This window comes from Saccoglossus kowalevskii, chromosome 22 (assembly GCF_978046115.1).
Source record: "Saccoglossus kowalevskii chromosome 22, keSacKowa6.1, whole genome shotgun sequence".
NCBI lineage: Eukaryota > Metazoa > Hemichordata > Enteropneusta > Harrimaniidae > Saccoglossus > Saccoglossus kowalevskii.
The window spans coordinates 29,612,710-29,640,700 of record NC_140662.1 but is presented as its reverse complement, the minus strand read 5'-3'; the positions used below and the strand labels follow the sequence as shown (position 1 = coordinate 29,640,700).

General features: G+C 34.6%; 1 protein-coding gene across 1 annotated transcript; it reads left to right on the top strand.

Moving 5' to 3' along the window:
• The first annotated feature begins 6 nt into the window (after positions 1-6).
• On the top strand, positions 7-27,991 carry LOC100373850 (uncharacterized). The gene is made up of 4 exons (XM_006813203.3): positions 7-1,206; positions 25,083-25,218; positions 26,376-26,479; positions 27,122-27,991. Exons 1-4 carry the CDS (start codon positions 397-399, stop codon positions 27,479-27,481), a joined length of 1,410 nt encoding a protein of 469 aa, XP_006813266.1. The 5' UTR covers positions 7-396; the 3' UTR covers positions 27,482-27,991.

Below are 27,991 nucleotides of genomic sequence, written 5' to 3'. Positions count from 1 at the left end.
GTAGAGCAATTCCAATCGATTTTGAGCACATAGGGCAATACAGCTAGCAGACAGGTTTTTATTTGACCGCCATTTAAACATATGACGCAGAACCTTTCAAAATTATGCGTATATTTTTGTCTGGGAACCTAATTTGACATTATTTTATGGTCGTCTCCATCTCCTAAATATCGGTAAGTGTACCACTCATTCATATTAGAAAATCGGATCGGATCGTGTGTGAAGCTTCCATTTACCCCTAAGGACGTGACGTGATCGCCGATTCACCCCGGGCGGTTCTCGTCATCGTAGCAGTAACATATCAACATATCATATACCGTTGAAGTACAGGTACCGTAAGGTGTATTAGTAGTTCTGAACACATTCGTTTACCGTGTTAGAGGACGGTGATTCGACATGGGAAGCGGGGGATCCAAAAGGGCGCGTAGTGCTGGAAGTGAACAAAGCGATGATGGAAGAGAGAGAAAAAATGGAAAAAAGAAGAAAGAGAAGACATACTTGTTGCATACGCTGAAAGAACACACGGACGGTATTAATTGCATGTCTATGAGCGAAGACGGAAAGGTGATCGTAACAGGTGCTGATGATAACACTGCAATAATATGGGATTTGAAGACAAATGAAGCAAAACACGTTCTTAAAGGACACACGGGATATATCACATGTATACAGGTGTTTGCGGAATATGTCTACACTGGTAGCTCTGATAAGAAGGTCCGTAAATGGAATATTGACACCGGTAAATGCGAAGTTCTTGTTGAAGGACACGCTGCGCCAGTTACCCGATTAATTTGTACTGGTGATTTCTTATTTACAAGTTCGTACGATCGTACGGCTATGTGCTGGGATCCCGACGACGGTGAACTATTACATATATTTCGTGGACATAAACGGGGAGTGACACCATTAATGTATATCCCGGCAGAAGATGCCCTAAAAGATGACGTACTAGACATGGACTATAACAAAGACATTCTAATTACTGGTAGTGCAGACGCAACAGCCAAATCTTGGAACATGGATTCGGGAAATTGTTTTATTACTTTCAAAGGACACAAAGGTGCCATTTTATGTTTAGCAGCTGATCCAACGGGGACCATTTTGCTGACTGGAAGTGCCGACTGTACCATCAGAAGTTGGAATATCGCTACAGGTGAATCTTTCAAAGTGTTCGAAGGACACAAAGCATCCATTCTTTGTTTACAAGTAAGTACCAACCTGACTTGTTTTTTATGTTCATGTGTTTTATTATCTTATTTGATATGTTTTATTTTTGAGTGTGATAAGCCTCCATAAAAATTATTCTGATATAGTAACTCAGCCCTTCAGTTAAATAAATAAATAAATTAATGAATTAATTAATTAATAAAATCGCAATCCATCTTCTTCTTTTTTTAAATTAGAAAAAAACGCCTTACTATCACGGTGATATTTAGGTTACTAATTTGCTCTACTCGGATGAACAGTATCACAATATTCGACTTACACCGCTATATTCATGTTTAAATTATTAGCTACATATTCATCCGTCTTTAAAACATATATAAACATCAATGTATATCATTGTTTAGCAAAAACGAAATGACGAGCTAAAAAGAATTGGGGATATAGCATATACCCAGTTTCGATGGCACAAAATTGTCGATCAAATGGTTTCTGTGTAACAGTGTCCCACTTTCATTTAGTCTCAATATTACGTCACGTGACCAGTAATAATATGCTATTATTGCGAAAGTTTGAACTCAATCTATTGTACCAACGCCAGCGACATGCGTTGCTGATTAAAACAACGAGTGACGCCTCTAACTATAGACTAAAACAACAATAGACGAACCTTATTATAGACTAAAACCTCAATTATCGTCCGTCATTATGGATTAAAACAACGATAGATGTCTCTAATTATAGACTAAAATAACAATAGACAAACCTTATTATAGACTAAAACCTCAATTATCGTCCGTCATTATGGATTAAAACAACAAGAGAGACGCCTCTAATTATAGACTAAAACAACAATAGACGAACCTTATTATAGACTAAAACCTCAATTATCGTCCGTCATTATAGACTAAAACAACAATAGACGTCCCTCATTATAGACTAAAACAACAATAGACGTCCCTCATTATAGACTAAAACAACAATAGACGCACTTCATTACAGACTAAAACAACAATAGACGAACCTTATTATAGACTAAAACCTCAATTATCGTCCGTCATTATGGATTAAAACAACGATAGACGTCCCTCATTATAGACTAAAACAACAATAGACGAACCTCATTATAGACTGAAACAACAATAGACGCACTTCATTACAGACTAAAACAACAATAGACGAACCTTATTATAGACTAAAACCTCAATTATCGTCCGTCATTATGGATTAAAACAACGATAGACGTCCCTCATTATAGACTAAAACAACAATAGACGCACTTCATTACAGACTAAAACAACAATAGACGCACTTCATTACAGACTAAAACAACAATAGACGAACCTTATTATAGACTAAAACCTCAATTATCGTCCGTCATTATGGATTAAAACAACGATAGACGTCCCTCATTATAGACTAAAACAACAATAGACGCACTTCATTACAGACTAAAACAACAATAGACGCACTTCATTACAGACTAAAACAACAATAGACGAACCTTATTATAGACTAAAACCTCAATTATCGTCCGTCATTATGGATTAAAACAACGATAGACGTCCCTCATTATAGACTAAGACAACAATAGACGCACTTAATTACAGACTAAAACAACAATAGATGAACCTTATTATAGACTAAAACCTCAATTATCGTCCGTCATTATGGATTAAAACAACGATAAACGTCCCTCATTATAGACTAAAACAACAATAGACGTCCCTCATTATAGACTAAAACAACAATAGACGTCCCTCATTATAGACTGAAACAACAATAGACGCATTTCATTACAGACTAAAACAACAATAGACGTACTTCAATACAGTCTAAAACAACAAGAGACGAACCTTATTATAGACTAAAACCTCAATTATCGTCCGTCATTATGGATTAAAACAACGATAGACGTCCCTCATTATAGACTAAAACAACAATAGACGCACTTTGTTATAGACTAAAACAACAATAGACGTACTTCATTATAGACTAAAACAACAATAGACGCACTTCATTACAGACTAAAACAACAATAGACAAACCTTATTATAGACTAAAACAACGATAGACGTACCCCATTACAGACTAAAACAAAAATAGATGCCACTAACTATTTTCCAATATAGAAAGGTTATAGAGGTATACTGTTTGTGATAGATAAGTTAGCTTTCTCTATAAGGTCATTGATGGGGTCAACAGTTCATATTTGAGATTTATTAAGCCATTTTAATTACATATAGAGTGTTTTCTAACGATATTGAGTTAGTGTCTAATGGTGGTGGGTGGAGTCAAGGTTAATATATACCATGCTATGTTGGCCACAGTACAATTATCGATCAACACAGTATGCTTTACTCAGCCTTAATTGCAAAGTCCATTCATTTAAATATGTATTTGTCATGTGACCACATGCTTTGCTCGTTGTTATGTTTTTATAACACGAATATGTCACGATTTTCCGAACAGTAATATTGATTGATGTGTGTTGTTAATTTTCCTGTGCGTGAAAGGGGCTTAGCCTCTGTATAACACAAGTGTATATATGACATACAGCACAGCTGTAGATGACGTATAACACAGCTTTATATGACATACAGCACAGCTGTAGATGACGTGTAAGGCAACTCTATATTTACCTATATGTAAATTTGTACAGGTAATTTGAAGCGCATATGCACTGGTTTTCATTACTGCGTCCGGCAAATACCACCATGTTTAATGTGTTAAGAACGCTTTTATTTTACATTAAAGCGGGACAGTCGTCACCTTGGGGTGCGGCAAACAGCCATGGCGTGCAGTTGTTTACAAACAAGCGTCTCCCCTAGAACCTTTGAGTTTTTAGCGTGCGTTATAAACGTCGATTGGGACTCAATTCCGCACAGGCGACGACCCCTCCGCTTTAATAGCAGAAAACTACCCACATTGCCTCGGATAATATTTAGAATCAGAAACAAACTACGAGAGGTACAAAGAATGATGTCTCATAAACAATATTGTCCCATGGTTGAGTTGTGCAGACACCCCTTTAACTGCTATATCCGTAAAGACAGACCACTAGCGGCTATATCCGTAAAGACAGACCACTAGCGGCTGTATCCGTAAAGACAGACCACTAGCGGCTATATCCGTAATGACAGACCACTAGCGGCTATATCCGTAAAGACAGTCCACTAGCGGCTATATCCGTAAAGACAGACCACTAGCGGCTATATCCGTAAAAACAGTCCACTAGCGGCTATATCCGTAAAGACAGACCACTAGCGGCTATATCCGTAAAGACAGTCCACTAGCGGCTATATCCGTAAAGACAGACCACTAGCGGCTGTATCTGTAAAGACAGACCACTAGCGGCTGTATCTGTAAAGACAGACCACTAGCGGCTGTATCCGTAAAGACAGACCACTAGCGGCTATATCCGTAATGACAGACCACTAGCGGCTATATCCGTATAGACAGACCACAAGCGGCTATATCCGTAAAGACAGACCACTAGCGGCTATATCCGTAATGACAGACCACTAGCGGCTATATCCGTAAAGACAGACCACTAGCGGCTATATCCGTAAAGACAGACCACTAGCGGCTATATCCGTAATGACAGACCACTAGCGGCTATATCCGTAAAGACAGACCACTAGCGGCTGTATCCGTAAAGACAGACCATTAGCGGCTATATCCGTAATGACAGACCACTAGCTGCTATATCCGTAAAGACAGACCACTAGCGGCTATATCCGTAAAGACAGACCACTAGCGGCTGTATCCGTAAAGACAGACCACTAGCGGCTATATCCGTAAAAACAAACCACTAGCGGCTATATCCGTAATGACAGACCACTAGCGGCTATATCCGTAAAGACAGACCACTAGCGGCTGTACGCATGATAACTTAGTGAAAGAACGATAACATAACTCATATATTTGAATAGTATATAATTAAATCATTGCAGCACTGGATAAAGACGTGTTTTTGTTATATTCTGTATGCTATTTACAAATTGAAATAGGATGTTGCATGAAAAACACTTATGGTGAGAGAAAACAATTTATTCCGAGTTAAATTTAAAATAATTTACAAACACTGACATCAGAAGTATAACTATTTCAGATACAGTACAGTAAGTACATAAAACACCGTTCGTATTTCAACCACTGTGAAATATTGCAAGAATAAATGGATACATTCCCTCTTACGCATATTTTACTTTGTTCACAAATATATTTATCTTTGCTTTCAGCGTTTCAAAACATAAAATTGTGGCCTTCAAAAATAACATTACTTAGTGCACGCTTACTGTTCACACGTAGATATCATTAATGGTCTGTAGACATGGCAAACGCCAATCTATGTACATAAACTGTCAGTATCTTGGCGACATCTCCATGGTGATGTGATTCTTCGTCGTTCACAAGATTAAAGAGAATTGTATTGCAATTGATAAAATGTAACTATTTCCTGTGCATATGATAGCTCATGGGCGCCATGGCAACCAAGGTCAAATGTTATGTTTAATTTACCTAGAAAAATGCAGTCATTTTTTCCCAATGTATGTATTCCAAATTAATAATTACAAGAAGCTTTCTTCGAGCTATTATTTTGACATTTCTGGTATTTAACAATAATGACGTAACGGATGCGTTAGCTGAATAAGTCGCAGTAATATTTTGTTCAACTTCTTCAGTATTTCTATGGTTACCAATACACAGGGCGAATAATGTGTTAAAAACTAACATATCCCAATTGTTACTCAGCATGGGCAAAATGATTTGATGAATTAGTTGTAATATTACTAATGGATAATTACTTATTTTACTACTATAACATATTTTAGTTCTGTCTGTGCTGCGTGAGGTGTATCGTTGGTGAAGGGCGGCTTTATACGCAGCTAAATTAGTTATTATTTTGTGGTTTTAACATGTATGCCTAATCTGGCATGTAGTTCCATTGTTGTCTGGTCTGCCCAAAGATTCGATTCCTGTCGTAGTAGTCATGACAACATTGTAATCGAGAATAGCGGATTGACGTGGATGACTGCAATTTACCCCCAATTTGGGATCTGTAAACATATATTCTTAATTTTTTATTTTATTATATTTTTGAAATTGTTAAATCTCACTCTGTACAATTCATATTTTCCAAGTTATATTTATATTTATTTTTTTATTTTTTTGTAAATGTATTTTAGTCCAGATGGTCATTTTTTAAAGAAAGAAGAAAATAAGTGATTTTTCAATCGCAGTCGGACAAAAACAACAACGCAACTTAATTAACAAACAATAACGTGAACGTTAAACAAAGGGCTCCTGCAGGTAGGCCAGACTCTCTGGTTCTCACCAAAAGGGGTTACGACCCATCTACCAATCCTTAAGCAGAAATAAAACACACTACAATGTATAAAAACTACGTGGACCACACTACGGGTAAATAACTGACTACAAGGAAACGTGTTGTTATAAGGTCTTTAATTAAAAGTAAGTAAGATCATAAGATCAACGTGGCAGCATGTAAATGCGTGTACCACCCTACGTAGCGTACTTGATGCTCGGTGCCAGACTCACCGTGAAGTTCGTAACCAGATGTTCCGCAAAGCGGGAGTGAAAACCGATTATATACAGATATTGAGTGCTTCTCCATCTCGATTGCATAGTGCACCCCAACAGCCCAAATGTTAGCAAACGCATGTAACCGATTAGTTAAACGGCAGTACTCAAACTCTAAGATAAGCCTGGACAGCGTACGATGTTTAAAAATATCCAGTGGATCAGTAGTTCCCATGTCTTGACGTATATTCCTGCGACTGAGATGAATTGACATCTTTGCCGTGGCAACAATGTAAATGAACAGTTGATAAGCTTGTTTAGAAATAAAGGCATGTGACCACCTTAGATGAATGGCTGAATCAGGGAATGTGGGGCGACCAGCAATAGTCCTGATGTGGATCAGCAAAGCATTGATATTGGGACATTCATAACAAATTTGACACAATGAATCGTTATCGCCGCAAACAAGTACTACTGCTATATTCTAAGAACAGACAAACAATTGACATTGTAGATGTATTTCGTCATTTCTGTTTGTAACAAGTCAGTTCAATGAAAAGTGCAAATTTCATAATTAGCTGATTGTTACCATATGAACAGATTATTATTATACAATTATGTTTTAACTGTCCACTTATGACGCACATCCTGAGTTGAACACATACAACACATTTTTGTGAATTGTAACAATGCATTTACACTAAACATAGTTTGAATATACAATACATTTTTGTTGACAACATGAATTGTAATAATGCCTTTACACTAAACATAGTTTGAATATACAATACATTGTTGACAACATGAATTGTAATAATGCCTTTACACTAAACATAGTTTGAATATACAGTACATTGTTGACAACATGAATTGTAATAATGCCTTTACACTAAACATAGTTTGAATATGCAATACATTGTTGACAACATGAATTGTAATAATGCCTTTACACTAAACATAGTTTGAATATACAATACATTGTTGACAACATGAATTGTAATAATGCCTTTACACTAAACATAGTTTGAATATACAGTACATTGTTGACAACATGAATTGTAATAATGCCTTTACACTAAACATAGTTTGAATATACAATACATTGTTGACAACATGAATTGTAATAATGCCTTTACACTAAACATAGTTTGAATGTACAATACATTGTTGACAACATGAATTGTAATAATGCCTTTACACTAAACATAGTTTGAATACACAATACATTGTTGACAACATGCATTGTAACAATGCCTTTACACTAAACATAGTTTGAATATACAATACATTGTTGACAACATGAATTGTAATAATGCCTTTACACTAAACATAGTTTGAATACACAATACATTGTTGACAACATGCATTGTAACAATGCCTTTACACTAAACATAGTTTGAATATACAATACATTGTTGACAACATGAATTGTAATAATGCCTTTACACTAAACATAGTTTGAATATACAATACGTTGTTAACAACATGAATTGTAATAATGCCTTTACACTAAACATAGTTTGAATATACAATACATTTTTGTTGACAACATGAATTTTAATAATGCCTTTACACTAAACATAGTTTGAATATACAATACATTGTTGACAACATGAATTGTAATAATGCCTTTACACTAAACATAGTTTGAATATACAGTACATTGTTGACAACATGAATTGTAATAATGCCTTTACACTAAACATAGTTTGAATGTACAATACATTGTTGACAACATGAATTGTAATAATGCCTTTACACTAAACATAGTTTGAATATACAATACATTGTTGACAACATGCATTGTAATAATGCCTTTACACTAAACATAGTTTGAATATGCAATACATTGTTGACAACATGAATTGTAATAATGCCTTTACACTAAACATAGTTTGAATATGCAATACATTGTTGACAACATGAATTGTAATAATGCCTTTACACTAAACACAGTTTGAATATACAATGCATTGTTGACAACATGAATTGTAATAATGCCTTTACACTAAACATAGTTTGAATATACAATACATTGTTGACAACATGAATTGTAATAATGCCTTTACACTAAACACAGTTTGAATATACAATACATTGTTGACAACATGAATTGTAATAATGCCTTTACACTAAACATAGTTTGAATATACAATACATTGTTGACAACATGAATTGTAATAATGCCTTTACACTAAACATAGTTTGAATATACAATACATTGTTGACAACATGAATTGTAATAATGCCTTTACACTAAACATAGTTTGAATATACATTGTTGACAACATGAATTGCAATAATGCCTTTACACTAAACATAGTTTGAATATACAATACATTGTTGACAACATGAATTGTAATAATGCCTTTACACTAAACATAGTTTGAATATACAATACATTGTTGACAACATGAATTGTAATAATGCCTTTACACTAAACATAGTTTGAATATACAATACATTGTTGACAACATGAATTGTAATAATGCCTTTACACTAAACATAGTTTGAATATACATTGTTGACAACATGAATTGCAATAATGCCTTTATACTAAACATAGTTTGAATATACAATGCATTGTTGACAACATGAATTGTAATAATGCCTTTACACTAAACATAGTTTGATTATACCACCTACAGTTGAGGACATGAATTGTAATAATGCCTTTACACTAAACATAGTTTGAATATACAATGCATTGTTGACAACATGAATTGTAATAATGCCTTTACACTAAACATAGTTTGATTAAACAATGCATTGTTGACAACATGAATTGTAATAATGCATTTATACTAAACATAGTTTGAATATACAATGCATTGTTGACAACATGAATTGTAATAATGCCTTTACACTAAACATAGTTTGAATATACAATACATTGTTGACAACATGCATTGTAATAATGCCTTTACACTAAACATAGTTTGAATATGCAATACATTGTTGACAACATGAATTGTAATAATGCCTTTACACTAAACATAGTTTGAATATGCAATACATTGTTGACAACATGAATTGTAATAATGCCTTTACACTAAACACAGTTTGAATATACAATACATTGTTGACAACATGAATTGTAATAATGCCTTTACACTAAACATAGTTTGAATATACAATACATTGTTGACAACATGAATTGTAATAATGCCTTTACACTAAACATAGTTTGAATATACAATACATTGTTGACAACATGAATTGTAATAATGCCTTTACACTAAACATAGTTTGAATATACATTGTTGACAACATGAATTGCAATAATGCCTTTACACTAAACATAGTTTGAATATACAATACATTGTTGACAACATGAATTGTAATAATGCCTTTACACTAAACATAGTTTGAATATACAATACATTGTTGACAACATGAATTGTAATAATGCCTTTACACTAAACATAGTTTGAATATACAATACATTGTTGACAACATGAATTGTAATAATGCCTTTACACTAAACATAGTTTGAATATACATTGTTGACAACATGAATTGCAATAATGCCTTTATACTAAACATAGTTTGAATATACAATGCATTGTTGACAACATGAATTGTAATAATGCCTTTACACTAAACATAGTTTGATTATACCACCTACAGTTGAGGACATGAATTGCAATAATGCCTTTACACTAAACATAGTTTGAATGTACAATACATTGTTGACAACATGAATTGTAATAATGCCTTTACACTAAACATAGTTTGAATATACAATACATTGTTGACAACATGAATTGTAATAATGCCTTTACACTAAACATAGTTTGAATATACAATGCATTGTTGACAACATGAATTGTAATAATGCCTTTACACTAAACATAGTTTGATTAAACAATGCATTGTTGACAACATGAATTGTAATAATGCATTTATACTAAACATAGTTTGAATATACAATGCATTGTTGACAACATGAATTGTAATAATGCCTTTACACTAAACATAGTTCGATTATACAATGCATTGTTGACAACATAAATTGTAATAATGCATTTACACTAAACATAGTTTGAATATACAATGCATTGTTGACAACATGAATTGTAATAATGCCTTTACACTAAACATAGTTCGATTATACAATGCATTGTTGACAACATAAATTGTAATAATGCATTTACACTAAACATAGTTTGAATATACAATACATTGTTGACAACATGAATTGTAATAATGCCTTTACACTAAACATAGTTTGAATATACAATACATTGTTGACAACATGAATTGTAATAATGCCTTTACACTAAACATAGTTTGAATATACAATGCATTGTTGACAACATGAATTGTAATAATGCCTTTACACTAAACATAGTTTGATTAAACAATGCATTGTTGACAACATGAATTGTAATAATGCATTTATACTAAACATAGTTTGAATATACAATGCATTGTTGACAACATGAATTGTAATAATGCCTTTACACTAAACATAGTTCGATTATACAATGCATTGTTGACAACATAAATTGTAATAATGCATTTACACTAAACATAGTTTGAATATACAATGCTTTATAATCGTGGGAGATAATTTGCCAGAGTTTGTTTCAATGTTGCCGGTCAAATAATTGGCGCTGAGAATACCAGTATGGATACGTGTGTAACAAATATGTTATCAATATCTTTTTCCTGATTTGTTTCATGTTAATGACAACGCTTTCTAATTTGACGTGCTTCATACGAATTACTGTATAAACATCAACCATAATTACCAGACAAACAGACAAACAGAAACAACAAATAATTTGCGTACATGTACGTGCGTGCCATTTTGTGATCCGTTGTAGTTTTATCTGCAACACGTTAATTTGTTTACTGAAACAAGAATATAGAAATATGAAACCCTAATATCATTTCTATTCAATATGTCTGTGTTACTCCAAATATTGACAGTGCATTTTGATATTAATGTGTATACATAGTTCAGTTGACATGTCATTAATATCAGTGATATTAGCAGTACAGCCTAGAGTCAAGTAATCACTGGCAAGAGTAATTACATTTACACGATATCTTGTACGCACTAAATTTGATGAATAACTAATGAGTGTGTTGTTAATGTTAAGGCCCACATTCAGACTCTACTCTTTTTGCGTCAACACGATGTACTTGACACCAACGCCTTGTATATGTTTAGATAAAATCAGCTGTTTCACAATTTACTTCAATTATAAAGAAAACATTAATTTTAATGCACGTCATTAATAGTTTCTTGAGAACAAAATGTGCAGAACTAGTACTAGTCTGTTCAAACCACACCATGTACCTTACCATGTAGAATGAATTTAAATATCTGTTAATTCATGCAGAAACTGCATTAAATTGTACGAGAACGGAATGAATGCACCTTTCGCAAATAAAATTAATTGATGCACCTATTCATTAGAATTCCGTTGATATTCAAATACTAGTCGACATGCTGTTTTCCGTTCTACGTTTGGCACTGCGTTTTTTGACAGTATATTTGGCAAAATGAAAGTGTTTACTAGTGGTCAGTAATAACAAAATGAAGTTTGTGACATGACAGTTTTGAGATGAGCTGGTGTCACTCTATTGGCCAGACTGCTGTTCGAACGTGGAATTTAGTCAATATACTGAAAGTGTTCTTTAAAATTAAGATATATGTCTGATACGGCCTAATTATAACGTGTTTTTTTTAATTAAATCAATATATTTATTTACAAAAACATCTATTTACCCATGTGTATGATTTTACTCATAGATATGGCAAATGGAAATGACCATATAAGTGACTGTTTCTAGAGTTTGCATCCCAATACATAGCATTGTGTTACCGTGCCATTTCCAACATTGTACTGACCTACGTTAAATCAACTCAATTCACATGCGAATTTACTACACATCGTTATGATATTTTCGTGTTTTATTATTTTTTGATTGATTTTTAATTTCCGTAATCTCGAACAGGATGTATTAGCGTGGAGCTGAAGGTAAATATTTGAAACCAATGTCACATCCTCAACAATGTTCCTCTATTTTAATAACTTCCGTGTGTGAAATGAAGGGAAATGTCTAGTTAGAGTTGCAAGCGTGGATGGAGTAATTGTACGTCTTGAAAGTCAGGTCGTGACGTCACATGCCCAAATTCAACGAAAACATACTTATAATACTGTTTTTAGAAATGAATGAATAGTCCATGATAGCGCATGCGTGTACTTCGATATAGAAACACAAGTAACCGTATATCATTATGATATAATTCAAAAATATATAACCTATGATAAATAAAAACACATGTAATCAGGGTTTATCAGTACTGTCACTGAGGTGGTGACAACATTATGTAAAACAGTCATAATAATTTAACGTGTAATTTCTATAGTTAAAATACTAGATTCAGCCCATCGGTAAATGACTGTCATTCCATGTAAATACAATAACATTGAGTTATTGCATTTATCGTTGCCATGGAATTGGATAATAATAATAAAGAAAATGAAAGGGTAAATCAAGTAAAAATGATTATGACAGGTTAATTATGTGAAAACGTTAGTCAATAAACATGTCGCTTGATATTAAACCAAAAATAAATTGGAATTTAATGATAAGTTTATAATTTCTTTATCCCAAGACAATTACATACTGCATATTTCGGGTGTTAGTGTCACAATAATGCGCTGTTCAATTTTAACAAATTTCAATTAATATCAATTATTAACGCATATCAAGTAGACGCTTCAGATGTTCACATTTTTAGCGTCGTTTGGGTAATTCTGTGAATTTATTGTTCTCACTATGCGCGATGTCCGGAGCGGATGATAATATTTGTGTCGATTTCAGTTGACAGAAAGATTTAACCTTACTGTGTGTTATTCTCATTTGTGAATTTCTTCTAAACACAGAAAACCGTGGTATATCAGGTGTTTTAGACTACCTCTCAATCAATCGCATTCGTGCATTACAAGTGTGACACAGTGGTGAAATATAATATGAAATATTGCGTTATCACATCAGAAGGTTACCAAGCTAATCTACCTACGTATTTTAGTTTAGTTTAGTTTCCTATCTCTAGTTTTTCAGTCGATCTGTACATTTATGCGTGGTCCGTAATTACAGAGAATTAAAACAGATGGCTGCGTTCAATAATAAGAGTAACTTTATTATTATTTGTTGAAAAATGGGTGAATGGATCAGAAGTTGGGAGTTTAGGTAAAAATGAGTGAATGGATCAGAAGTTGGGAATTTAGGTAAAAATGGGTGAATGGATCAGAAGTTGGGAGTTTAGGTAAAAATGAGTGAATGGATCAGAAGTTGGGAATTTAGCTAAAAATGGGTGAATGGATCAGAAGTTGAGAATTTAGGTAAAAATGGGTGAATGGATCAGAAGTTGGGAATTTAGGTAAAAATGGGTGAATGGATCAGAAGTTGGGAATTTAGGTAAAAATGGGTGAATGGATCAGAAGTTGGGAATTTAGTTTAAAATGGGTGAATGTATCAGAAGTTGAGAATTTAGATAAAAATGGGTGAATGGATCAGAAGTTGGGAATTTAGGTAAAAATGGGTGAATGGATCAGAAGTTGGGACTTTAGGTAAAAATGAGTGAATGGATCAGAAGTTGGAAATTTAGGTAAAAATGGGTGAATGGATCAGAAGTTGGGAATTTAGGTAAAAATGGGTGAATGGATCAGAAGTTGGGAATTTAGGTAAAAATGGGTGAATGGATCAGAAGTTGGGAATTTAGGTAAAAATGGGTGAATGGATCAGAAGTTGGGAATTTAGGTAAAATTGGGTGAATGGATCAGAAGTTGGGAATTTAGGTAAAAATGGGTGAATGGATCAGAAGTTGGGAATTTAGTTTAAAATGGGTGAATGGATCAGAAGTTGAGAATTTAGGTAAAAATGGGTGAATGGATCAGAAGTTGGGAATTTAGGTAAAAATGAGTGAATGGATCAGAAGTTGGGAATTTAGGTAAAAATGGGTGAATGGATCAGAAGTTGGGAATTTAGGTAAAAATGGGTGAATGGATCAGAAGTTGGGAATTTAGGTAAAAATGGGTGAATGGATCACCCATTTTTGGGAATTTAGGTAAAAATGGGTGAATGTATCAGAAGTTGAGAATTTAGGTAAAAATGGGTGAATGGATCAGAAGTTGGGAATTTAGGTAAAAATGGGTGAATGGATCAGAAGTTGGGAATTTAGGTAAAAATGAGTGAATGGATCAGAAGTTGGGAATTTAGGTAAAAATGGGTGAATGGATCAGAAGTTGGGAATTTAGGTAAAAATGGGTGAATGGATCAGAAGTTGGGAATTTAGTTTAAAATGGGTGAATGGATCAGAAGTTGAGAATTTAGGTAAAAATAAGTGAATGGATCAGAAGTTGGGAATTTAGGTAAAAATGGGTGAATGGATCAGAAGTTGGGAATTTAGGTAAAAATGAGTGAATGGATCAGAAGTTGGGAATTTAGGTAAAAATGGGTGAATGGATCAGAAGTTGGGAATTTAGGTAAAAATGAGTGAATGGATCAGAAGTTGGGAATTTAGGTAAAAATGAGTGAATGGATCCAGAAGTTGGGAATTTAGGTAAAAATGGGTGAATGGATCAGAAGTTGGGAATTTAGGTAAAAATGGGGGAATGGATCAGAAGTTGGGAATTTAGGTAAAAATGGGTGAATGGATCACCCATTTTTGGGAATTTAGGTAAAAATGGGTGAATGTATCAGAAGTTGAGAATTTAGGTAAAAATGGGTGAATGGATCAGAAGTTGGGAATTTAGGTAAAAATGGGTGAATGGATCAGAAGTTGGGAATTTAGGTAAAAATGAGTGAATGGATCAGAAGTTGGGAATTTAGGTAAAAATGGGTGAATGGATCAGAAGTTGGGAATTTAGGTAAAAATGGGTGAATGGATCAGAAGTTGGGAATTTAGTTTAAAATGGGTGAATTGGATCAAAAGTTGAGAATTTAGGTAAAAATAAGTGAATGGATCAGAAGTTGGGAATTTAGGTAAAAATGAGTGAATGGATCAGAAGTTGGGAATTTAGGTAAAAATGGGTGAATGGATCAGAAGTTGGGAATTTAGGTAAAAATGAGTGAATGGATCAGAAGTTGGGAATTTAGGTAAAAATGGGTGAATGGATCAGAAGTTGGGAATTTAGGTAAAAATGAGTGAATGGATCAGAAGTTGGGAATTTAGGTAAAAATGGGTGAATGGATCAGAAGTTGGGAATTTAGGTAAAAATGGGTGAATGGATCAGAAGTTGTGAATTTATGTAAAAATGGGTGAATGGATCAGAAGTTGAGAATTTAGGTAAAAATGGGTGAATGGGTCAGAAGTTGGGAATTTAGTTTAAAATGGGTGAATTGGATCAAAAGTTGAGAATTTAGGTAAAAATAAGTGAATGGATCAGAAGTTGGGAATTTAGGTAAAAATGGGTGAATGGATCAGAAGTTGGGAATTTAGGTAAAAATGAGTGAATGGATCAGAAGTTGGGAATTTAGGTAAAAATGGGTGAATGGATCAGAAGTTGGGAATTTAGGTAAAAATGAGTGAATGGATCAGAAGTTGGGAATTTAGGTAAAAATGGGTGAATGGATCAGAAGTTGGGAATTTAGGTAAAAATGGGTGAATGGATCAGAAGTTGAGAATTTAGGTAAAAATGGGTGAATGGATCAGAAGTTGGGAATTTAGGTAAAAATGGGTGAATGGATCAGAAGTTGAGAATTTAGGTAAAAATGAGTGAATGGATCAGAAGTTGGGAATTTAGGTAAAAATGGGTGAATGAATCAGAAGTTGGGAATTTAGTTTAAAATGGGTGAATGGATCAGAAGTTGGGAATTTAGATAAAAATGGGTGAATGGGTCATCAGAAGTTGGGAATTTAGGTAAAAAAGGGTGAATGGATCAGAAGTTGGGAATTTAGGTAAAAATGGGTGAATGGATCAGAAGTTGGGAATTTAGGTAAAAATGGGTGAATGGATCAGAAGTTGAGAATTTAGGTAAAAATGGGTGAATGGATCAGAAGTTGAGAATTTAGGTAAAAATGGGTGAATGGATCAGAAGTTGAGAATTTAGTTTAAAATTGGTGAATGGATCAGAGGATGGGAATTTAGATAAAAATGTGTGAATCATTACATTTAATAAGCCATGTTTCCAATGCAAAATCTGTAATATTTAATATTATAGGAAACCTTTTACTCAGTGGGAGCTTGTACGTGAATAGTATATATGATGTTTCAATTGTTACTGTACGAATGTGGTAACCACAATCAGCTGGCGCACACCTGATATAATAAAATAAATGCGATATTTACTATATGGGGACCGCCATCTTGAACGACGCATAAAACTAAATAAGAGACGTCCATTTCTGCATCATTATAGTTAATTCCAATGTTCATAACTTCCTCTATGCATGGAAGGGGTGTCGGGGAGTATGATTAGGAAGACTGAGGTAATCAGACATTATTTCGCGCCACAATTGCATGTGGCAATCGCGTTCACATGGTTCACAAGGTGTTACATACGATTTCACGAACAACAACTAGTAGTGATTTTTTTCCGGTGATACTTTAAAATATTTATTGTCAGGATAATCATATTTACTGTGATGAAGTTTTCATCGAAAAAACAAAGTAATATTAACTAAACCACTATATAAACCACTATATTGTATATATTACTATATATAGTTTTCGGGTTTTATGACAGGGAATGTTTGTATGAATGAATTGAATACCGTTCATATAAGTTTGCAACGATGCATTATGTAATCCCACAGAATTCCCCTTTAGAATGACGTCAACAGACATAAGAAAGTACCATTAGAGGTTTGTAGGAGAGAATTGACGCTACTATGGTAGTAAGTGGCATGAATTCCGTACCCTAACCGCCTAGTGGCACCACATGAGACCTGCCTGGTGAGACCTTCCATCTATTCTCCAATAGCACAACCTTTACGTCCGGTTACACAACTTATCCGGATGGGACCTAGCCTTTCCGCCTGGTGATAATCTATTCGCCTAATGAATCCACTATGCGTCTGTCCACCTAATGGCAAGGTCACTCATACTATCCTCCTGTTGCCTCCACCTGTCTGCATGGTGACACAACATATCCGGGGGAATAACGCTAACTAATGGGGGGTATGCGGGAACTATCCGAACAGAATTCTTAAACTCCCATAGAATTTACCCGGACTTCTCCATTGATAACAGTTAAGAGTGCAACTTCCTTCATAATTTTATTAAAGATTTCTTTTTTAATTAATTGACAATATCCGGTAGTCGAACCCTGTGCAATGCTGTGAGTGGTGAAAAATGCGTCTATCAGATATGCCGTGCAATTAACATCCGGGTATTCGTTGTTCCATTCATCATTTCAATGTTGTTTACACAAAACTGTGTAGAAACTAATATGTAAATGATATTGATTATTCAAACAACGAGAACAAATGGCAGTTGGTATTTTATTATTAGGGGTATTTGGTATAAGATGGGCTGAACATCAAAATAGCTTATTGTTTTGTGTGTGAGTGCGTGTGGTTCATCCCCCTCCCCTCTTGGTTCGAAGCGTTTTTAAGTCAGAAACTCCTCGATATCGGCAGTTCTCATCTATTGAACACATTACGCAGGCGTAAAGAAATTTTAAAGTGATTCAGTTGAATTACAATCTTGCTGGCTATCACGTGACACAGTATTTGAAGTGAAGATGAATAATCATCAGATCAATTTCAACAGATGTTATAACAGAATAAAAATATCAATATCCAAGATAAACATAGTAAATATATTCTCGACGCAGTTTGCCATGTTTTCTAAAACTATCGATTTTACAATAGGCATACTAATATCGATTGCACACAGCGTAAATATCTACTCAACTTGATTCGCACGTATTTGTTTACATTGCGAGTTGCAACGGATACAGCGATGTTTACATCATCAGGTTGCCATGGATACATCCTTCCATCATAACAACATAGTGAGATGTTATGTTGAAATTATAGACTGAGGTACTATGATTGTTATTACAATTATTGGGTGAAAGGTCACATTCCAATGTTTAAAACTATTCTAAAAAATACAGTTCAAAAATATGTAAAAAGATCTGTATGCAACAAACTTATTTTTTAAGTTTATTTACGCGTTTTGTATCATATTGTGATATCACTGCTTGCTAAAAGATGTTCTATATAAAGCACGTAACCATGTCTACATCTGTAAGAATACTTGTCTACAGTTGTGTCACGGTCACTGTCACATCGTACGTGTGTTACGTAATCTTTTGCATAGAATGACAATAGACCAATGATTGTTATAAATCTCACTTGATACTTGATACATGCTACGTTTCATCACAAATCACCCGCTTAGTTTATTGTATGTTATTGATCTAGAAATCTTTGGTTCCAATTCAGGGCGTTCGCTTATCACAAAATGCCATAGGGAGTTGTACTCTTCACTTGGATTATGTAAGAACATAAAACAATTGACATATTATTAGACGCATCCATTAAAAACAATTGAGTTGATTGATGAATGTTCATTAGTAACATACCATGCTTGACATTATGAATATTAATGATATGCAGATAATTATTATATTACGGTTGCCGAGTTATTGGTGATATGTCGGGGGGGGGGGTATTCTTTAATTAATCAATCGCTCAATTTATTGTAGTCACGAGGGACATATACTAAAACACATTTAATTCCTTGTGCATTGAATATTATATTACAAATAATTAATTGACATCCCAAAGCAGTAAAAAGTAACATTGTCTGGTCGGAATGAAATGTAGCATCGGCAAATGTCTGAATTCCAATGTTGTGCGGTATCCTTGTCCAAGTACGATGTTAGATAAGGTATTCTATTCAGTATACTCGTGACGTCACTGCGAAACTCAAATTGCTTGATGCAAATTTGGGTATGCATGAATGAACATTGTCAACAAACTGTAACAAACCGTTATTATGCACTCGTGTGATATCTATCGCATTATGCACTCGTGTGATATCTATCGCACCATGCACTCGTGTGATATTATCGCATTATGCACTCGTGTGATATCTATCGCATTATGCACTCGTGTGATATCTATCGCACCATGCACTTGTGTGATATCTATCGCACCATGCACTCGTGTGACATCTATCGCACCATGCACTCATGTGATATCTATCACACCATGCACTCGTGTGATATCTATCGCACCATGCACTCGTGTGATATCTATCGCATTATGCACTCGTGTGATATCTATCGCACCATGCACTCGTGTGATATCTATCGCACCATGCACTCGTGTGATATCTATCGCACCATGCACTCGTGTCATATCTATCACACCATGCACTCGTGTGATATCTATCGCATTATGCACTCGTGTGATATCTATCGCACCATGCACTCGTGTGATATCTATCGCACCATGAACTTGTGTGATATCTATCGCACCATGCACTCGTGTGATATCTATCACACCATGCACTCGTGTGATATCATTCGCACCATGCACTCGTGTGATATCTATCGCATTATGCACTCGTGTGATATCTATCGCACCATGCACTCGTGTGATATCTATCGCACCATGCACTCGTGTGATATCTATCGCACCATGCACTCGTGTGATATCTATCGCACCATGCACTCGTGTGATATCTGTCGCATTATGCACTCGTGTGATAGCTATCGCATTATGCACTCATGTGATAGCTATCGCACCATGCACTCGTGTGATATTATCGCATTATGCACTCGTGTGATATCTATCGCACCATGCACTCGTGTGATATCTATCGCATTATGCACTCGTGTGATATCTATCGCATTATGCACTCGTGTGATATCTATCGCATTATGCACTCGTGTGATATCTATCGCATTATGCACTCGTGGGATATCTATCGCATTATGCACTCGTGTGATATCTATTGCATTATGCACTCGTGTGATATCTATCGCACCATGCACTCGTGTGATATTATCGCATTATGCACTCGTGTGATATCTATCGCATTATGCACTCGTGTGATATCTATCGCACCATGCACTCGTGTGATATCTATCGCATTATGCACTCGTGTGATATCTATCGCATTATGCACTCGTGTGATATCTATCGCACCATGCACTCGTGTGATATTATCGCATTATGCACTCGTGTGATATCTATCGCATTATGCACTCGTGTGATATCTATCGCATTATGCACTCGTGTGATATCTATCGCACCATGCACTCGTGTAATATCTATCGCACCATGCACTCGTGTGATATCTATCGAACCATGCACTCATGTGATATCTATCACACCATGCACTCGTGTGATATCTATCGCATTATGCACTCGTGTGATATCTATTGCATTATGCACTCGTGTGATATCTATCGCACCATACACTCGTGTGGTATCTATGGCATTATGCACTCGTGTGATATCTATGGCATTATGCACTCGTGTGATATTATCGCATTATGCACTCGTGTGATATCTATCGCACCATGCACTCGTGTGATATCTATCGCATTATGCACTTGTGTGATATCTATCGCATTATGCACTTGTGTGATATCTATGGCATTATGCACTCGTGTGATATCTATCGCATTATGCACTCGTGGGATATCTATCGCATTATGCACTCGTGGGATATCTATTGCATTATGCACTCGTGTGATATCTATTGCACCATGCACTCGTGTGATATCTATCGCACCATGCACTCGTGTGATATCTATCGCACCATGCACTCGTGTGATATCTATCGCATTATGCACTCGTGTGATATTTATCGCACCATGCACTCGTGTGATATCTATCGCATTATGCACTCGTGTGATATCTATCGCACCATGCACTCGTGTGATATCTATCGCACCATGCACTTGTGTGATATCTATCGCACCATGCACTCGTGTGGTATCTATGGCATTATGCACTCGTGTGATATCTATGGCATTATGCACTCGTGTGATATTATCGCATTATGCACTCGTGTGATATCTATCGCACCATGCACTCGTGTGATATCTATCGCATTATGCACTTGTGTGATATCTATCGCATTATGCACTTGTGTGATATCTATGGCATTATGCACTCGTGTGATATCTATCGCACCATGCACTCGCGGGATATCTATCGCATTATGCACTCGTGTGATATCTATCGCATTATGCACTTGTGTGATATCTATCGCACCATGCACTCGTGTGGTATCTATGGCATTATGCACTCGTGTGATATCTATGGCATTATGCACTCGTGTGATATTATCGCATTATGCACTCGTGTGATATCTATCGCATTATGCACTCGTGTGATATCTATGGCATTATGCACTCGTGTGATATCTATGGCATTATGCACTCGTGTGATATCTATCGCATTATGCACTCGTGTGATATCTATCGCATTATGCACTCGTGTGATATTATCGCATTATGCACTCGTGTGATATCTATCGCACCATGCACTCGTGGGGTATCTATCGCATTATGCACTTGTGTGATACCTATCGCATTTTGCACTCGTGTGATATCTATCGCATTATGCACTCGTGTGATATCTATCGCATTATGCACTCATGTGATACCTATCGCACTATGCACTCGTGTGATATCTATCGCATTATGGAAACGGAAACACGGAATATCACGTGCACCAGAAAATAAACAAACTTCTATCACTCGTGTGGTTTCCACGACAACTGCGTTTACTCATATCACGTAAGAATGTCTCGTCTCACAAATTCTGAGAATATTTGCTGACAGATATCGAAAAGAAAATTATATACTATCACGTCCACAAAACCATTCACTTGATTTCATAAATATTTGTCAACTTTAATGGCGGTCGAAACGGCAAGGCAACCAAAGAGCGCAGTGCGCAATGTCATCATTTAAAAACATACAATTCCATCCGCCAATAGAAACCTCTCGTTTTATTTTGAGTTATGTAATTTATAAATGTTTATATAAAGGTTATGGGTTTGTGATCGCAATAATATGTACGAAGAGCTCAAAACTAAAATGAATATATATATATCGAAAATACATGTCATTACTCATATTGTGCTGTGTTCATATTTTCAACTTATCTCATTTATTCACTGAATGCTCTTCAAAAACTAATTTAGTAATAATATTAAAAATATAATCTAGTAAATGTAATAACATAAATTTAGAATAAAGAATATGTGACTTCTGTTATCCAAAAATCGAGGTGCACTGTGCTCCCAAAACATTATGAGATGTATAATTATTTAGAAGTATAATCACATAAAATAATTATAATTTCTAATGAAAAAAACATCCTGTATACCTGAGGCTGGCAATCTCTCATTCATTTATATACTTACAAGTCAAGTAATAATGTATGATATATTGAAGATAATATTTGGTAATCGTAGTCCTAAATAACTATTAAGTAATAATGTAGAAGTCTTCACGGCTGCATGTAGTTCTCATCATCCATTTTTTTATTTATCTACAATGTATTTACAATGTGGGAATGTAATTCCACATATGACAAAATAATAAAATAAATAAACAAACAAACAAACAAATAAATAAATAAATAATAATAACACGTTATGATGTGTTATAATGAGGGATGCTGGAAATATTGGTTATTTTGCTATATTCGCAATAAAGATTATGAATATTTGCCTAGATACACCCGTTTATTTTAACACGACAACACTGTCGTCATCGCACGTGACTTGCAATATGCAGCCAACTATAAAATATAATTGAGCAATGTAATAATGAAAGTCACGCATATGAATAATTAATTTATAACAATTTCACTTCTTTTATATTGTCAAAAACGTCATGGAAACCAAATATTTATATAGCAACAAGCGAAATAATAAAATAGTGTTTTAATTTCCTGTAATTTCTATATAGTATTTTTGTACGTGATAAGCAGTTAAAACACGCCACAACAATATACTGCAGTTATTTCGAGCGTAAAATATGACATAGCGTCGTTCAAGTGGAAATGAAGGCCCTGCATAGTGATGTGCACATCCGGGTTGTTACCAGTGCTTAATATTACCTTATTTGGTTGCACGTATGCGCAAGTAAACTCAGCCATGTGACGGGCATTGGAATTAGATGGCAATACTGATGATCTACAAACAGGTCACGCACTGCATCCGTTCGTATCCTCCAATGTATTAATACACACTTGTTATCGCCATAACGCTTCTTATTAAAAAATGGTTGCTGCAGTCATGCTTTTATTTGTAGATGAAATATGCGAAAACTGTAAAATAAGAAAAATGTTTACCAGCCCGAATAAAAATACAAAAAATGTTTTGTGTAAAACCATGTGTAATAAAACATAACTAGACTAATTTGGGTCACGTTTCCATGGTGATGTGAAAACTTGCAGAATAGAAATGAAGTTCGTCTCACATATAACATCATATTTAACAAACTGTAAACTATATACGATACTTTGATGGTCGTCGCGAGGCTACGCGCTGTATGTTTATGTGGCATTTGAACACATACTTTACGATAAACATCGTAAAATCTGAACACATACTTTACGATAAACATCGCGAAATTTGAACACATACTTTACGATAAACATCGCGAAATTTGAACACATACTTTACGATAAACATCGCGAAATTTGAACACATACTTTACGCTAAACATCGCGAAATTTGAATACATACTTTACTATAAACATAATAAAATTGGAACACATACTTTACGATAAACATCGCGAAATTTATACATATACTTTACGATAAACATCGCGAAAATTGAACACATACTTTACGATAAACATCGTAAAATTGGAACACAACACATACTTAACGATAAACATCACGAAATTTGAACACATACTTTACGATAAACATCGCGAAATTTGAACACATACTTTACGATAAACATCGCGAAATTTGAACACATACTTTACGATAAACATCGCGAAATTTGAACACATACTTTACGATAAACATCGCGAAATTAGAACACATACTTTACGATAAACATCCTAAAATTTGAACATATACTTTACGATAAACATCCTAAAATTTGAACATATACTTTACGATAAACATTGCGAAATTTGAACACATACTTTACGATAAACATCGCGAAATTGAAATACATACTTAACGTTAAACATCGTCAAATTGGAACACGCACTTTACGATAAACATCGCGAAATTTGAACACATACTTTACGATAAACATCGCGAAATTTGAACATATACTTTACGATAAACATCGCAAAATTTGAACACATACCTAACGATAAACATAGCGAAATTTGAACACATACTTTACGATAAGCCCTTTTTATCTTTTTTTTACTGTTTGCTTTGTTTTTGCAGGTAACCAATAAATTGATGTACACCGGTAGCTCAGATCAAACAGCCAAATGCTGGGTTACGGAGTTTGCTGACTGTACAAGAACGTACCTCGGTCATAGACACAGTATTAACACTCTGAAAGTGCAGGAAGGCTTAGGTAAGCTTCAACTTAAAGCAACATTTAATACGAAGAGAAGTGGATACACTTGAGTATGACGTGGTTACTAATTGGTGTTTGGAAATCAACAGAATTGGTTACACTCTGATATGACGGATTGAATGCACTCGGACATACACGTGGGTGTCACGTGTCTACTACTTAGCATATTATTGCGTAAATTGTCTGCCAAAATGTAACCCGCGTACGTTCCGAGGAGATACGTGCCTTAAATACAAACCCTGTTTTATGCGAAAAAGAAATCCTAGAACATCTATACAATTTGAACGTCTCAAAATATTAAAAACAAGTCTAAAAATCAATTAAAGTCAAATTGACCCGAATTAAGTTCATTTATCTCAATGCCCTCAGGTTCGAGGTCACTTATTTTCAAACTTTGCAATGAAGATGACATTTGGTCAGTTAATTGAAAACTTATCGCTGTTTCTCAAAATGTGTGAGCACATTTTTATTTTTTTTGATAATGTGTAGTTTTTGTATTTTGCCTCTGAAAATAAACATACGCAATTCAGACAGTAGTTGCAAACTGTTATCAGCAGTTCAGTAAACCATGGCCATCATTTACCCATTGTGATTTAGTTCATTTGCAGCTAGTGTTCAAAGCGGGGAATTCAAAATTAAACAACCAACCATGTAATGTAGTAGTTGCATAAAAACGTTTTGAACATTTGAACATATAACATTTCAATAATAAATAAAATATAGTATTTTTAAGTAAAATCATATTTATTAAAATTGTTGTTCATACATGAGTTGTTGAACACACTATATATATCGTTTAATTTCATTCAGCTTCTTTCAGTCATAATTTAAGACAAAAATAGAGAATATAGCAAATTATGGTTTGTGTTTATTTTTCACATGTAATCGGTAATTTATGGTAATTATTATTGGTGTGAATGAATTACTCTCAATATAGTCTGATGATTTTTTTTGTCAAAATCAGTTGTTTACAGGTTGGAAAAAAAGAACTTCACAATGTCGAAATCGGAAAGGCATTATCCTATTATAAATAATGAGTTCATACAATATAAAATTACGTCGTTCTCTTTGCAAATTCCACATCGTATTCGTAACCATATCGCATATGCCATGTTTAGAACCAAATCACTATAGCTATGACATTTGTATTTCAGTTTATACTGGATGTGGGGATAAAATGGCCAGAGTTTATGATGCCAAGTCTGGCGCATTAAAACGAACATTGAAAGGACATGAATTTGTAATCACAGCAATCGCGGTAAGTCAATCACTTACATAATTCTATTTGGGGTTTATTCTTTTACATAGAATGTAGTTAATTTGAGTGCTTGAATGATACCGTGTCATTACTTCAGTGAATCAATCGATATGTTTTCTATTAAAAAATAGCAGTAGCCACCCATGCACATATGACAACCGCTATCTATTCAGACATAGCAGTAGCAATGTGAGGTTACTATTTGCTCTAAATACACACTCACGTCATATTTATAATTATGTCATAACGTATGAACTATGAACCTGAGTAAACGGCGGGTTACAAACGACAGCCATATATCCATAACTGTAATACTTCAATTATTAGAAATAAACTTGATTTTGCTAGTCTGTGATGTTCACTCACATCATATGAAGTCGATATGAACGAGGACGAACAAGGAAACGGGATTTAGCAGGGATAAGAAAGATGATGAATTAGATGGTATCCTCGAACAAATCAAGCACATGATACAAACCCACAAATGATCTATTTATATCTACATTTTCTGTTAATTGTACTACGTCCTGTGAGATATTCAAAGGGTCGATTATTGAGAGGCGTTGCTAAGAAACGTCAAATAGCAAACATTAAGAAGATTTCAGAATGCATAGAAGTTTGACTTTCTATTGTATATTTCAGATAAATGGCGGGAAGCTCTACACGGCTTCCTACGACGGAAGTCTCAAAATATGGGATTGTTCCGACATCAAAGATGATATCACTAGTTTTGGTAATAAGGAAGACGCCGAAGATGAAAAGGAGAAAGAGAAAGAGAAAGAAAAGAATAAAAAGAACGAAAAAGATTCGAAAATGGATACAAACGGTAATAATGAGCTGGAAAGTATCAAAGAAAAGAATGAAACAGAAAGTACGGAAAAGTTACAAGAGAGTGAGAAAAAAGACAACGAGAAAGTGTTTGATAATAAGGAACTTGATGAAGATATAACTAAAGAAATTGAAGAAATCAACAAAGAAATGGAAGCCGTCAAAGATGTCTAGGTCATACCATGACCTTTTACACATGCAACAGAAGTGTGCCACATTGCAACCACCATGTGCACAACTACGTCAAAAACAAGAAGGCTGCTCGGAGATGATGGATTTGATTGCGTAAAATGGCACAGATTGTATGAAGAATTAATTTAGAAGTTGAACATTGTCTATGACGTCAGCTAAGAATACCACCTAGTGTGTTCTATCTGTCATAGAACTTTCAAAGTTTGTTTCTATACAAATTACTAAAAGGTCGTGTAAACGTAAACTGCACATTGTGATAGCGTGATGCGTCACCTAACATGGTTATTACGTCACATGCCACCTACAGTGGTGATGACATCACATGTTACCTACAGTATATTTTGACAATTCAATATTTACATGTTTTCCTTCTTTACTATATTTAGGCAATATATTAAATGAACGATGTCTCATTTGTTGATATCGTTTTTCTCATTTACTCAAAGCAATAATTTTTTCAATTTTTCGTGGGGATCACATATTTTATTATGA

Excerpts from the sequence above, each read along its gene's own strand:
- LOC100373850 (XM_006813203.3), top strand. The coding sequence starts at position 397 with ATGGGAAGCGGGGGATCCAAAAGGGCGCGTAGTGCTGGAAGTGAACAA. Across the intron at positions 25,219-26,375 it reads GAAAGTGCAGGAAGGCTTAG|TTTATACTGGATGTGGGGAT; the intron begins GTAAGCTTCAAC and ends TTTGTATTTCAG. Across the intron at positions 26,480-27,121 it reads TTGTAATCACAGCAATCGCG|ATAAATGGCGGGAAGCTCTA; the intron begins GTAAGTCAATCA and ends TGTATATTTCAG.